This window comes from Siphateles boraxobius, unplaced genomic scaffold (assembly GCF_051911475.1).
Source record: "Siphateles boraxobius isolate OS27281-9 unplaced genomic scaffold, OSU_SipBor_1 8, whole genome shotgun sequence".
NCBI lineage: Eukaryota > Metazoa > Chordata > Actinopteri > Cypriniformes > Leuciscidae > Siphateles > Siphateles boraxobius.
Genome location: NW_027509208.1, coordinates 30,215,807 through 30,232,287, shown reverse-complemented (window position 1 = coordinate 30,232,287; position 16,481 = coordinate 30,215,807). Strand labels below are relative to the sequence as shown.

Genomic DNA, 16,481 nt, shown 5'->3' with positions numbered 1-16,481 from the left:
TATTTAGTATGTGTTTTGTGGCCTTATTTCAGACACTTTTAAGTTTTAGTTTTTTCAATAACCATGCATAAACAATATTCTCTCAAAAATGCAATCATGTACATACATGTTGCTCACATATTACGGTAGCCCCGTTTGTGCTATATAGAGTGAATTTACACCTTTGCCATTAACATGTTTATAAATAACTGAAAAAAGCACAAATGTCAGAGCATGTCAGAACACCTTCAGGACCCAGAAAACCCCTCAGACCCCTGAGGGTTAACCCTTTGAGTTTTGTCCTATAACTCACTAGCGAGCGCCAAAAAGTCTGCATCTAATGGCGTTCAAATTGCCCATTGACACCTTTATGGCATGAGAGTGTTTACACAAAATCAATAAACCAGAATGCGTGAGCTTCAAACGAATTCCTATCGCCCCAAACACCCCTCTTTCTGGCGAGGAAGAATTCCAACAAAGGCGGCCCAACACACACATATAGACATTCTTGCAAAAGAAACCAGAAATAAGTAGTTCTGACAAGGGCAAAATATACTCCAATATACCAATGTGTTCTGTTTTCATTTTAGTATAGTTATGACTTATTATACGTGTTAGGTAAACTCTACCTGCCTATATTCATGCATATGAATGTAACTTTGTTTTCCTTTTTGTTTACGTCTTTCTTGGTATCATTTTAATCCTCTCGGTTTGCCCTAGTTAAATATATATAAGAGGTTACGTTAAAATGTATTTTACTATGTTTTACCATCTTGGAAGTTAAATGACCATAAACCATGCAAGCTAGGCTGTCAGAAGAAACAAAGAGATCTTCTCCTGCCAAAGATTGCTGAATGTCATTGGTCAGGTCGCTCCAAAAGAGGTGTGGACTATCTTCCTTAAAGTATGTTGACGCAGGAGCATCTGTGTTTTTTTGTCTTTTCTTCTTGGTGCTTTTTGTCATGTCTTCTTGTTCTCTCGTTTTACTTTTCATTTTGCGTTTATCTCAGTCTTTTATTTTCACTCTCGCTTGCTTTTTCGTGTTTGGTGGAAGTCCGGTCCTACAAGGGAAACAAACTCTTCCTTATAGCTTTTAAGAAAACGTACTTTCAAGTAGTTTTGAGTTTCCCGCGAGCGAAACGAGCCGAAAGATCGCTTCAAACTCAGGACCCAGCGAGGATCATCACACACACACACACGCATTCTTGCTAAGCACCAAAGATCCATGCAAGTATTATTTCTATTCAGATTTAGATGCGTTTAAGATTGTCTGCCCCTGTTTAAGGTGATTTGATTCTTTGCTGGCTCTCAAGGGTAAACTGTTTGTAAAGTTTGCTGTTTCTGTGATCTGCTTTCTCTCTCTTCCTTTCTTTACATCCGCTATTCATTATTCTGTATATATTCGTTGTTAAATGTAATTTGCTATAGCTTCATTTATTAAACCCCATTATAGTCTTTATTGTCTCTGTCGGTTGATCATCGAACAAAGCCTCTTAAATGTGTGATCTTAAGCTACAAGCTTGATATTGTTACTTTAGTTAGTGATATTATCAGAAAGTTATTCTTCATAACCAGAAGAATAACCTTTCCTGAGAGAAATAAGATTAATCCTTCTTGAGAATTGATCAGAGGACCGTGCGGTCGGTTCGGTGGACGAACAGATCATTCGAGGTGCCGTTAATTCTGTTAAAGGTTATTCTGAAAAATGATATAGCCTATATGATATTATATTCATAATTGACTATAATTCTTCGTGGTTAATTATCTATATATAGATACAGATACATGTACTATATATCCCCTTTTTGGGCGATTTAACATTCATTTATTATGAATTATGAATTATTGATTATACATTCCCGTCACCTAAGCTGAGACCCTACATTTCGTTTTGCAAGCGTTGGACAATGAAGCGAAACACCGAATCCCAGCCTCAGAGGAAACAAAAGCAAAATAGCTTCAGTTCATATTTGAAGAAAATGCCTCAGAAAGAGAGGGCAAAAACTTGCTTGTCTTTGCCAAACACTTTTCGTCTGACTGTTTTACAAACCTGGGCCAATACGAAGCTGGACTCGCATTCAAGTTGTATTTAAAAAATGGAGCTGTGCCGTCACGCTTACAATAGATGTGTGCTAACATTAATAGGAAATTTCATAGGAAATTGTGAGAGTAAAAATCCACAATACAGTGTGTGTGTGTAAAGGGAAAACATTATACCATATAAGACATGATACTGATTTCTCTAACAGAAGCAAGAATAGATTCTAGTTTCATACTGGCAACTCAGACAGACTGCTCCAGTGTAGCTGTCATAACATGCATGGTATTGTTTTTCTTTTAATAAAGTTTTATTCCACCTAAAATATTGCTTAGACTCAATAACCAATCATTGTTTGTTAGTAGTTAAATAGCTCTATTTTGCAAGTTAAAATGGGACAAACTAATTGAGGATTTGCCCACTAGTTGGCGCTTCAGGTGAACATTCACCATAGGAGATGCTTCTGACACTGAAACCTTCGATGTCAATAACATTTTAATACTTGGCAAACATATTTTGCACTGAACTTTTATATGCGCCCTTTTCTGATTTCTGGATAAGATGATTTTTACATTTCCAGCGCTGGATTACATTTTTATCACTCGCCATGGTGGCAAATCTCAGACACAGGGTATATACAGGAATCATGGAATTAAATTTAATACCTTTTAAGACCTTTTTCAAGACCCCTTCCATACATTTTAAGACTTCATCGCCACTTCAAGTTTTAAGCATTATCGTCGACACCTTACATTTATATAATGATTGTAAGATAGCACAACTAAACAGTCTTAGTTTTTGATAACTCCTTATCAGTACAAAATAATTCAGAAGTGTGGGAATGAAGCACAAGATAATTAATTGAATGACTGACCCAATGCAAGGTTTATTAGAAAGATAAACCAGAATAAGACCAATAAACAAAACAATTGACAAAACTTATTGAAGAGTGAAAATATACCTCTCTGAGCTAAAGGGACAAGAGTTCACAAAGTATATTCAAAAGACGTATTTGTAACAACAACTCTTATAACTGTCTGCAAACCATAGCTCTTTTGTGGTAAACTTCTCATGACAAACACCTGACTGGTCAGACAGTTTACCTGTGATTACCACTGAGTGCTGGATTTGATGCACCAGAGCAGAGTGTCAGTAAACGAATATTCGATCTGTAATTATTATTCGCAAAAACAAAATACTATTCGAATTTTACTACGTTGCTTTGCTGACAGTAAATGCTGTTAATCCATGATAAATCCCAATCACTTACTCGCAGTTATAATTAAATGCACTGTTTGGCGCTGTGGAGCGTGTTGATTGTATTTGATCACATCGTCAGCCTCGTGAAGTTTGGAATTACTTGGATGAAAATGATCTTACGAAATGATATTACAAAACGGAATTACTTTTCAAATTAATTAATGATACTATGTTTTAATATCACCACCACAATGAGAAATCACATGAAATCCAAACAGCAGTCGAATGAGGAAAGACATCTGTCCATCACTGCATTGACGACTGCAGGTAGCGCAGCTGAATCCGAGTGAACGAGATGATTACTTAACTGATAGCAAAATAATTTTGAGACATATACTTCCTTTAAGTTTCGTTAAAGAATCAGTCCTTAACAGAAAGCGCTAAGTGCTGTTAGAAACTTTGTTGTCTGTCACTATGTCCCTGGAACGTCTGTCAGCGGCAGCACGTTTTCTACTCGAGCATGTAATATTATTTTTTTTCTCAACATGAAAGTGAAACAATGTAAACAAGATAAATATTATGTTGACTCGAGTGTATACCTTCTGTACGATAAGTGGAACGGTCTGTTTTATTAGCATTTTTTTTCCCTTTCGTAGGCTACTGATTGATCTTAAATGCTTCTTTACATTTTTTGTTTACACATATTGTTTAATGTTTTCAAGTGAAAGAAAACCTTAAGATACAACTTAAGCTTGCCGAGTATATTTAATTTCCCTATTAGTCAACGATGTTGTTTAACAACCGTGCGTAAGGGACATATGCGCTATCACGCAGCAGTAAGTCATGAAGCGTGGTAACAGATGACGTCATATCTAGCAGGATTCCATAAACTACACAGAACGCCAACTATTCGCAGACGCAATGTTTAAATTCAGGCAAACTTTATACTTTATGGACAAATATACATAACGAAAAGATGATACAAAAAGTATTACCTTGGAAAATGGCATTTAAGACTTTTTAATACTTTTTAAGGGCCTTAATTTTCTCTAAATTTATTTATCAACTTTTAATACTTTTTAAGACCCCGCGGACACCCTGAGACAGGTTGTAGCCAAAAGCTTTAAGCGGCAATGTGGATTGATGTAATTGGCAGACGTGGTGTGCTGAAAATTCAACAAGAGAACCAAAGCATCAGAATAGCATCGCTTTACTAAACGGCCTTTACATGGCAGTAGGCATCGTGCACATCAAAAACAGGCAAAGCAACCAATTAATATTATTCAACATATACCAGCTTCTTAGAGAAAAGATTCAGAAGTAACCCCCTTTGTCATCGTTAACATTTTCATAAGTAACTAATTTAATGACACATTTTTTCTCAGTAACTCAGGGTCCGAAATTAACTTTTTGGCTCACCTGCCACAGGGACTGGTAGATGAAAAAATCCACCAGCCAAGCATATTTTTTACCGGCCAAAATAATAAACAGCCTTTTTGTGTCACATATACATTCATTTCAGTACATTTAATTGAGATAAGGTATTATGATGAATTACCAGAAGTCAACAGAGCAACAAATATAAGACATGGAAGATGTGAGCATCGAACTAGTGTTCATAACAGAACATTTGAAGGTTTTGTAAAACCATCAGATACTTTACAGAAAGTAAAAAAATTACCGATTAATACTATCAGTTAAACAGTTTAAAAGTATATATTTACTATATAATATTATAATATATTATTAATAATATTACTGTAAATATATATTTATATATAGTTAGCTTTTTTGTTTGTTTGCTGCATGGTTAACAAAAACAGTATGTAGCCTATATTTGTTAAATCACGGGGCGCGTCCGTCGACACGCGCAACAACACGCGCCTAAAGACATATTTCGCAAGCAAGCAAAGCAAGCTAAGCAAGCAAAATGAACCAAGCGAAAAGAAGTAGCTAGTGTGGCACCATTTCGATAAATGAAATAAAATAAAGCATTAAAATAAAGCAGTAGGCCTAGTGCAAGTAGGCTACAATGCAATATCACTTGCGATGCAAACATCCACAAGCAAATGAAAGGCGCTTTCCGAAGTTGGCCACTCTAGCGAGACGTTACACTCTAAAAACAAATGGTTCTTCAACGATTCATCAGGGGTTCTTTGCGGTGGTTATGGTGCTATATAGCACCACTACCATTTAAAGAACCTGTTAAGCCCAGTTTGGTTCTTCAGCGGTTCTTCAGCAGTTCTCTGGGGTGGTTAAGGTGCTATATGGCACCACTGCCATACAAATAAACCATTAAGCCCCTACAATTCTTTTAAGGTTCTCTCTCTCTTAGTGGCTTAGTTTAGTTGGTGATAGGATTAGAAAAATGATATTAAAATACTGTACATTTTCCTGAACACAAGGCACATAGCTATAGGCCTATTCCAAGGCCCCCACACAAGACTTTTTGACCACAGAAAAAAAGAAAAAAGAATTATGTGGAAGTGAAGTCATAGGCTATATACCGAAATTATGTCACAAACTTCAATAAAAAGCTATATTCATATATTAATTGCTTTTTGTTATTTGTGTAGGTAGGCCTAGTAAAATAATTAGCCTGAAATGAGTGAGGAGAGAAGTTATGTTTAAAAACGTGTTTCAAATTCTACTTAGCCTACAAAGTATGTATTATATATATATATATATATATATATATTCAAACATATAAACCTACGCGCCAAGTAGTGTGCACTGTGCAGGTCAGGTTCACATGAGCGAGCGCAAGCCTCAAAGAAAACTCCAGAAAAACTGTCGTTGGACTCGACATCAATCAAAACCGGGATGAACAGACTTCAAAAAGAGAAAGAATTTTTCGAGGTGAGTGTCATAGCGCATACTGCGACAGAAATATACTATTAACGTTAAGTTACTTGTCAGGGGAAACTTTTCATTGTATTTTGCAAATGTTTTACCGTGTTTTGTGACGTTAATGCTAAGGTTAACTGTTAGTGTTATGCTAATGTTAGCTGACTGTGGAGCCAGACCAACCGTATTGGCTAATAAAACGCTAAACATCCCATTGACGTAAGTTAAGTTTTAACCAAACATACTGAAAAGCCTGGTCTAATTGACAAAGTTCGAGAAATACACAGATAGAGGTGTAAGTTAACATTAAGGAGAAACGGTTAGGTTTATTTGTTGTTTCACAAACACTGGAGTGTGTAAAGTTAACTGGGGTTGTTCTTTTCTTGACTTTCTCCAGATATAACGTTATAACACTCCCGTTTATTATATTTTAAATCACTGATACTGATGGTCTAACGGCTGTTCCCCCAGTGGCGGGCTTTATAGCTAGCTGCATCGTTACCATGGATACTATGTAGTCTTACCATTCACATGTAGTGTCTCGCCTGCTAGTGTGGAGTACACTTAAGGTAACATAAATAGGGTAAATGAGATTAACTGCTAGATGTCACCACTCAACTTTCCTAGTTGATTACTTGCATTAAGACGATATTATTTTGTATTACAGGTTTTCTAAAATTTTATGTGCAAATATGCAAATGGTATTTTGTATCTAATCAAATATCAGCTAATTCGCATATATTTATAATATCCATGTTTTTCGGACTCATAAAATCTTGAGAAACGCAGAGGATTCAGAGAACAATCAGGAGATTCCAGGCACCTCACCTACTTTTAATGATTTTGAGGAAACTTTTGATTCTGTAGAACCAAATATGTCTTTTTCTGAAAAAATATGTGGGTTCAGATCACTAATTGAGAGACATTTTTCATTGTTTTGTTTAAAACTTCAAGAAAAGCACATCCTCCCCAAAACTGTTCGGCATACTATTACTCGTGAAGTGAAAATACTCATTGAACTTTTTAATGAACAGTCTAAGGACCTTCTAAAGTTCTGTCTAGAAGTAACAAATATCAATATTGAACATCATTCAAACTTGAAGTCATTGGTTGAAGACAACCTCTTTGGGAAGTGTTTTGATGTTATAGTGTCAGACTTTCAGTTTGAGAAATACTGTATTAGAGAGTTTGGGTTAATTGAACCAGTCGAGTATTTACTTGGATATGACTCAACAGGAAGAAAAGAGACTTTCCAGTATATTCCCATTTTGGAAGTTTTGAAATATATTCTGAAAAGAGATGATGTTTTTCATTATGTTGTGGAAGACACAGTTTTTGATGGAGAAACACTTAAAGACTTCACAGATTTTTGATGGTTCTGAGACACAGCTGAGGCTCCAGTTATATACTGATGAATTCGAAATTGTAAATTGTTTAGGATCCAAAAGGCAGATCCACAAAATTTTAAGTGTCTACTTTGTTCTTGGAAATATTCCTCTGAAGTATCGTTCCAGTCTTAAAAATATACATGTGGCTGTACTTGTCAGAAACCGATTGCTTCAGAAGTATAGTTACGAGCAAATTTTGGATCCTCTTCTTCGTGACCTTTGTGAACTTCAGCGCCGTGGTGTATCAGTTGACATTGAAGACAAGTCCTGCATTTTCAAAGGCTCCGTGATTTCCATTTGTGCTGACAATTTATCAGCCCATTCCTTGGCTAGTTTCAATACTTGGTTTAGTCAAGGACGGATCTGTCGTTTCTGTCTGTGCCACCACCGTGAAATTGGTAACAAAACTGAGGAAAGTGATTGTATTCTCCAGACTCCTGACACACACCTCAGACATTTACAAGTGTCAGATGGTAAATCCTTGTATGGTGTTACTGGATGCTGCCCTTTTGATAAACTGCCTCATTTTGAGGTTACTGAATCCTTTCCGCCTGACTTGATGCATGATATTCTTGAAGGGGTTATCCCACAGGTTCTGAAATTAGTCTTGCTGAAGCTTACCCGTGAAAGGCTGGTAACAGTGCAACAGTTTAATGAACATCTACAACAGTTCCCCTTTGGACGAAACGATATCACTCACAGGCCTGTTTTGCTGTAGCCATCTGCTCTGCAGCAAGTTGTCATCCCAGGAAAAGCTGTTGAAAAACTGACCCTTTTCCGACTCTTATCTTTTTTTATTGGAAGCTTCATCCCTCAGGAAAACACTTACTGGGCTCTTTATTTGCTATTTAGGTTTATATGTGACATAGTACTGGCACCTGTGATCAAAACAAGTTGGCTGAGTCCATTGTCTGCTCTCATCACAGAATTTCTGAAAAGTTTTCAGAAGCTTTTCCCTGACAACTTCACTCCAAAGATTCACTTTCTGGTTAACTATCCTCGATTAATCAAACAGCACGGTCCACTGAGAACACATTCAGGTATGAGGGCAAACACCTGTACTTTAAACGCCTTTCATCAATTGTAAACAATTACCAGAATATTGCAAAGACTCTGGCAAAGCGCTATCAAATGTGCCAGTATTGGGAAGCACAATCAACTGGAAACCATGGCTCGGAAGATGTCCCGTACTCTTTAATAGAGATACGTTTGAATGCACTACCCTCTCAGCTTAGAGAGATTATTGCAGAGGACACTGCTGAACTAAGTGAGACACTCTGGAAAACCAAACAAGTGCTATATGACAGAGTCAAATACACCACTGGAGACTTCTTGATCCTTGACCTTGTGCATGCTGAGGAAATCCCAGTTTTTTTTAAAGTTATACATATTGTCAAGTACCACAGTCGGTGGAAATTGTGCGGAAGACTCTACCAAACTTGGTGCTTCTCTGAGCATCTGCATGCCTACGGTGTCCAATCGAAAACTCACTGGGTGGCCATTTCACCTGGGAAGGAAACTGACTTCCATGCCCTTGATGCATACACAGATCAAGAGGACAAACTGTTCATCACACTTCTTCATCGGCCTGTAAGATATACTAAGTTATTTGCAACTTCAAATTGATTTAAATTTAGGCTAATGATTTGTTTGATTTCAGTGATGAACAGAATCGGAATCTTGATGTTAGCGATGCAATGTCAAGCTTTAATTTGTGATTAACCAATACCACTCAACCTATACCATGTATACCTATACAACCTCCCCCAAAAGGAGAGTTGCAAAGTTATAAATTTGCTAAGCTACAACATCATTAATTTAGCTCTTATTGCTGTAATTGATCAACAGAATACACATTTTTCACAAGATTGTCACTCCCTGGAATCAATGTTCCCTCTAAGCTGCGCGCGTGCACGGTCTCGCACTTCTGATGCTGAGGCCGCGCACCTCTGAAGCCGCGGCAGCGCAGAAAAGATTAAAATGCGACGCAGAGGACTGACGCGAAATGTGTAGGGAAATCCATTTGATTGTAGTTTAAGTGAGAAATAATTTCAGTGCTCTGGTCAACCGCTATAGAGTGAAAACTGGTGAATGCAGTTTACAGGTTTCATAGAAAGAGAATGATGTGAGCACGTGTGATTGGCAGTGAGTCTTGCATGCGGACCAAATAGCTCAATACGAGAGGCAACGAGAAACGCAGACATATAAAATAAAATCACATCATAATGTTTTAAAGAAGAGTGGTTTGATTAAAGTGGTAGAAATAACTGTTGATGGACACAGAACGGTAACAATTACACACCCACCCGTGTGCAAATTCAAAATAGGCTATCATCAGTTTAAATCTATGTTTTTGTGTGAGTGTGTGTGGGGGGGGGGGGGGGGGATGGGTTCAGGCATGGTTACATTACTATAAAAGAGTTCACATATTCAATTTTCTTGAAAATATTTAGCTATTCGATCTATTTAAATGCTTCAGTTTGTTATATATTATAATAATGTAATATGTAAACAAATTGAAGCATTTAAACTGATATATTATATCACTTCAAATACTTCAATTCGTTTTTTAAATATTATATTAGGCCAATATTTTATTAAATATTATATTAGGCCTATATTTTATTATATTATAAGCCTAAATAAAGAATCTCACAGGCTCATTGTCATTAAAAACTTTGAAACCCCCTGCTACCCCCTGCTAAAGAAAATATTGGAAATTCATAAGAAATAAACAATCATTTAACTTTGATGGTTTAATGCTTCCTGTACACAATTAATTGACTGTACAAAAACACTTTATGTTTTTCCCAAACCATCTCAGTGTAACAGCTTACTTTTCTTTCATACTATATTCTATTATTGTAAAGAATTGAACTGTCCTGCAGAAGATTTTGTAAATTATTTTTCATAGGACTTCTTGGTAAAGACTGTACAGTTAACAGCACTGTGAAAATTTTTTCAGGTAACCTAAAATGTGCTTCATTTAGTGACTTCTTAATTAACTGCTTGTTTTTCAAAAATCTGATTTAATACCAATAAGTATCATCAAGGGTCAAATAAAATAGAAATGCCACATTCAAGTTAAAAGTTACAAATGAATGTTTTTGCTCAGGTGGTGAAATATGTCCGCCCAATAGAAAAAAGTTTTGGTCATGCCTGGAATGTAGCTGTTAGGTCACGAATCACAGGATCCAAATGCAAGTACTGGTAAAGTTTATTTATAATCAGCAAGACAAGCAAAGTAGGAAGTCTGAGATCGGCAGCAGATCCTTGGCAGCGCAGGGTGACTGCAGTGAGCAATCTGACAAACAATCTGACACTGAACATGACAAACACAGCACTACATATAGGACTATAAACGAGGTACACCTGCGACTGACCTGACTGCTTGTCAGCGCAGCTGACGCTGATAGGCAATCAGATCAGGGCAGTAACACACAGAATGAATAAGCAAACCCGCGAACCATGACATTAGCTCAGCCAATCACAATGCAAGGTCTAATTGGTAAATTCATAACAATGCTTGCTATTTATTGAACCTCTCCTTCTTTCCTTCTTAATTAAATGCTTTCTCGTTTCTAGAACATGAGATAGATGGAGCCACTCTTGCTATTATCTCAGAGAGAATGTGTGAGAGGCTCATTCCGGTCATTCGCAAACAGAGTCTGTTTCTGGCCCAGTTGGAGAAACTTAAAAGCACACCAATGAGCAGGTAATCAGAACGGTATCCCATACGCCAAAACAAATTATTGTGCCCACTCTGTTATATTGTAGTTCACCAGCGTTTTGCGCATAAACAATATTTAGTGTGAAAAGAAAAAAAAAAGTACAGGCCATATTGTGACATGCTTAAACCAATGGTGTAAACCTAATCATAGATGACGTCACAGGGTTTTATTTAAAAGAAAGAACGTAGCCTAAGTTTGTACATAGGCCTAGGCAATTTATATTCTCAATACTTACTAAAATATAATTAATATTGTTTTATTGCATTTGTAGTAGTTATTTGAAGAGTAAAAAATAATCGTCCGGTCTTAATGCAAGTTCACAACCAGCAAGTCGGTCGGACTAAATTGACAGGGTCGGTCAAGTTACGGCAAACAAGAATATGTTTAAGGATGGCCTAAATGCACATCGATGAAATGAGGTAACTAACCAGACACAGGTGGATGAAGATGAACTAATCAGGGACTGAGAACAGGTGCAGACTAGACCGAACATAATTGTGACAATCTGCCCTTACCTTAGAATTTTCAGTGTGTAGTTGCTATGGCTGGTATAGTTACTAACACCAGTATGCTTTTTTCCTTCTGATTTTCCTGTTAGGTATCCAACTTATCTTCAGTACACTGAGCTTCTGTCAAACGTGATAATGGACCACCCATTTCTTAGGGAAAGTATTGGGTCTGGATATGTACGTTTTCAGTTGTATGTATGGGGTGGTGGGTGTATGGGGGTCCAGGAGGAAATTGCACAACTCCTGACACAAATTAAGACAAATACTGAAACTTGAGTCTTATATCTTTTTAGTTTGTCAAGGTAATAACATTACATCTGATAGTAATGTTATCCGTGGTTCTCCAATTTTTTAGAGTGCCGTACCCCTCTTCCACTTAGTCTGCAGTAACACCTTTTCAAAGGGACAATATTTGCCCCCTTTAATCAATTTTTCCATTTCATTTTTTTACCTTTGTAATACCTTTAAAAAATAAATAATTCATTAAATAAAACAATATTCAATCCATAGGCAATGTTAAAAATCGTTTAATATTAATAAAAATATTGTATTAAAATCGCCAGTAGGTGCCGGTAATTCATTGTCTTTATGTGTGTCATCGAGTCATTCATAATTGAATCTCACCATTCGTTCAAAGCCACAGATTTCGTTGCAAAATAGAACAATAAGCCTGACTATACTGTTTTAAATGTAGTAAATCACTTAATGTTACCCTTTTGTTTTGTTTTTTAACTGTTGTATAAAATCAATGTCACATTTGAAATTGTGTGGATATTCGGGAAACATTGCATCAACATTAAAAACACTGCTGGATATCAGCCTGCATTTTTTCGCACAAACAGCGCAAGCGGCTCGTGACAGAACATAGACCGACTGAATGACACTTCAATTTAAGTTGAAAATCTCAAATGAAGATTGCTGAACTCCAGCTTGTCTGTGTTTTCAGATCATCCACGCTTCTTGAGCAGTGTAGAGAGCGAGCGCGCATGGTTGCCAGCTACTATTGAAAAGACCGGGTAAAAAACAAGTTCTTTTAACAGAAAAGCTCTGATTTGGGGGTTAAATTATTGAATTCTGGCATTTGTGGCCACAGCGGATTAAACTGAAACTTTCCTATTTCAGACGACAAACTACGCTTGGCTAACGTTACTATCTTGTTCTGTAATTCACTTGCCTAATAACCATAGTAACGGTGCGCAAGCTTTCGCGCTTTCTGCTATGACGTGGAGTGCGAGGTGCACTCAACGTTGCATGAATCTTTAGTAACAGTTAATTTTGTTATGGTGAACTTAATCCTAGTAAATCCTAGTAATAAAAAAATATAGAATACTTTTGTAACGAAATCCAGCTTGACCGACCGTAAACTGAAGTGCGTCGAGTCGCTCCTGTCTATGAGTCACTCTCTACTAAAATTCGCGCTGCGAACATAAAGCCCGCCTACTTTGATTTGATTGGTCATCTCAAATATTCTGACATTGACGAGCAGTGACAGACCAATGAGGCTCAGATGAACACACACACACCCTGTCTTCTGTTTGTTCTGACGTGCTTGGCGCCGCTGCGGAAGAACCATCAAAGGCATAGTGCCGTATGCCTTAGGCAAACAAGGCATAGTGCCGTAACTTGCCGCCTCCAGCACCTGCTTCAGCACATTACCGTATGTGTGTAATGTATGCGCTCGTGCAAAAACAAACATCCCCGCCCACACTCACATCTAAGCCTACACACACGTCAAATACACAAGAATAATTATCGGCCTGTTCACATCGGCCCTATTTTGACATCGGAATGATACTGATGTGTAAAAAATTGACCATATCGGCCGATATTATATCGGCGGCCGATATATCGTGCATCACTAGATTTCAGTATGTACAAATTAATAATACACAGTCTGAATTAGAAACAGTAATATGCGGTCTTCCAAGAAGGCTCAGTTTTGGGACCAAAATTATTTATTCTCTATTTAAACGACATCTTTACAGTATTTACAATGTTGAAATTTATAATGTTTGCCGATGACAAATATTTTCTGCTCTGGAAAAAATATGGATGAATTATTGCAATTGGTAGAAAAAGAATTAATTGTGTTAAAGAAGTGGTTTGACTATAATAAGTTATCTTTAAATGAATAAAACTAAATTTATGATATTTTCTGGTAATAGGACTCATAGTAATGCAAAGTTACATTTAAATGGAGTTGAAATCGAAAGAGCCTATGAAACCACATTTTTAGGTGTGATCATAGATAATAAATTTAGTTGAAAACACATAATATATTAGAAGCAAGGTAGCAAAATCAGTAGGAATATTGTATAAAACAAAATATCTAATAAATAAAAAGGGTATTTTATATTCCTCCTTAGTAGCCTTATTTGTCATATTGTTCAGAAATGTGGGGAAATGCAAATAAAACAAATATAGCTGTATTAAGTAAGTTACAAAAAAGAGCTATTAGACATTAATAAAGTAGGATATCGTGAACCAACTAATAAACTCTTCATTCAAAGTAAAACCTTAAAATTTACAGATATTGTATATATAAAATATTGGAAATAATGTATACAGCACTAAATAAAAGTCTTCCATCTGGTATTCAGAAATTTTTTAAGTTAATAGAGGGTAGATATAATTTAAGAGGCCTGTTTGTTTGAATGTGGAAAAGAAAGAACTAATGTAAAATCGAGATATGTATCAGTTATGGGTGTGAAACTATGGAATTTACTAAAAGATGATTTGAAATTATGTACTTTCTCTGTTTAGCTTTAAAATATCTTTAAAAAAGAAAATTGTCAATGATTATTCAGTTAGTATGTAAATTTTGTTAATATTATGTAAAAAAATATATATATGTGCAGTTTTGTATAATTATGTATACTGTTTTTTTTTATAATGCTGATTCTTCATGTATATGGTTAAATAGGGAAGGCAAATATAAGCCTCGGCTTCAGCCTACTCCTTTTTTTTGGGTTATTTCGTTAAAAAAATCAAATCAAATCAAATATGCGTGGAGCGCGTCACGGGATTCTCAAACTCCATCTCTGCATGCTGTGAGTTTGGGGGGTTGCTTATAATGTTCATCTGGGAACGCAGTGTGCAGCATTTTCACAAGATTTGTTACACAACTCATTTGTAAATCTACGCCAACACAGGAAAATACATAAATATGTTTCTGAATATGCAAATTGTTGTTCATTCAAAATAAATGTTTTTAACCCTTGCACCGAGTTTGTGCATGTGTTCTTGTTCAAGAAATTACAGCGGCTTTTGCATTTCTATCGTACAGAAGTGACCAAATATTAAAGATTAAGTTGATATTTGAATTAAATGTTGTTTGGCCAATATTAAAGGGGTTGTTGATAATGATTTCACTTCAGTTGGTGTATAGGCTAATGTTGCTGTTTGAGCATAAACAAAATCTGCAAAGTTATGAAGCTCAAAGTTCAAAGCAAAAGGACCTCTACCCATGAAGACCATAAAGAATCACACCAACTTGTGGAAAATGGGCATCTGATGTCCCCTTTAATGCTGCACTTTATGTACTTTTTAAGTTATTTATTTATTTATTAATAATCCCTATTTCTGATAGTCCCAGGTAGCTATAACCGTTCAGGTTTACGTATGAAACTTTATTCTCCCAAGTCATAGAATCTGGGTCCCGTGACTTCACATCACATGGTCACAAGATACTATCATTTCATCTTAAATTAATATGCTATATACTTTTAGTTATGATTAATGTTACTGCTGCAGATGTTCAAGATTGTGCTGAGTAAATGGAAATCAGAGTTTACCTTCAGGTAGTCTATTTTCATGACCTGGTGCAGGGCAGCACAGGTCTCCATAACGATCTGTGAAATAGTGCTCGCCCCAATCTTGTACTGTAAACTGAGGGAACTGAATGTTTCACCTGAATAACAAAAATAACCCTTAAAATAAACAACAGCTACGTTCAATGAATTCAACATTATATTAATACTTCCCAGGCAGACTCACCTGAAGCCAAATAGCGCAAGGTCACAGACAGGCGATCTCTCGGGGATATTGCCCGTCTCATTTTAGTGTGTTGTTTGGTGATGAGGGCCCCGACGCTCCCCAGCAGGAGCTCGAACTCCTCCTCCGTCATCCGCAACAGCTCCCGGCACCCGGGCTCTTCACTCGACTAGCAATAATAACATATAATTTACATCAGAAGGGGTTTGACTAAATAATGCTACACGGCACACCAGCACGCAATCATCTAACGTTAACTGCTTTTGTTAGGCTATAGGTATTTGTTTACCTCCAACACTCTCTGCGGAACGGACAATCCTTGGTGCTCGCGTCTCTTTAAACATTCTCTCCTCCATATTCGTCTGTTGTTTTTCTTTTTTTCTTTTTCGCTGCAAATCAGCGCACAGATAACTTGGAGTGCAAGCTGCTTGTTGTTCGCCATTATGTGAGGGAAGAACAGTCTCGCGCGAGAACTTTTGTCTCACCCGTGCATTTCCCTTGCACGTCATTTCCTGTATCACTTCAATCGTCGCGCGGCGTGCGTGTTGTTGTTGTTGTTGTTGTTGTTGTTGTTGTTGTTGTTGTTGTTGTTGTTGTTGTTGTTGTGAAACGTAATGTGAATTCCAAAACACCCCAAGTGCGATCTCTGTATAGTATAGGTATTGTTGAAATATCTCTAAAAGAAAGTTGTGTTGTTGTTGTGAAACGTAAGGCTCATTTGAGGTTGTGTGTTCCAACCACTGTAAAAAAATAGGTTCCAACCAAAAGTCGTGTAGACACATATTTTAAATTTATT

General features: G+C 36.7%; 1 protein-coding gene across 1 annotated transcript in view; it reads right to left on the bottom strand.

Moving 5' to 3' along the window:
• LOC143728783 (uncharacterized) overlaps positions 1–16,194 on the bottom strand; it is a 31,144-nt gene extending 14,950 nt beyond the window's left edge. The window contains exons 1-3 of the mRNA XM_077219622.1: positions 15,975–16,194; positions 15,689–15,854; positions 15,487–15,602 (exon numbers count right to left, since the gene is read on the bottom strand). Of these exons, the coding sequence (XP_077075737.1) occupies positions 15,487–15,602; positions 15,689–15,854; positions 15,975–16,127 (435 nt within the window). The 5' untranslated portion in view covers positions 16,128–16,194. The remainder of the gene's footprint in view (positions 1–15,486; positions 15,603–15,688; positions 15,855–15,974) is intronic.
• Between the last annotated feature and the right edge of the window lie 287 nt (positions 16,195–16,481).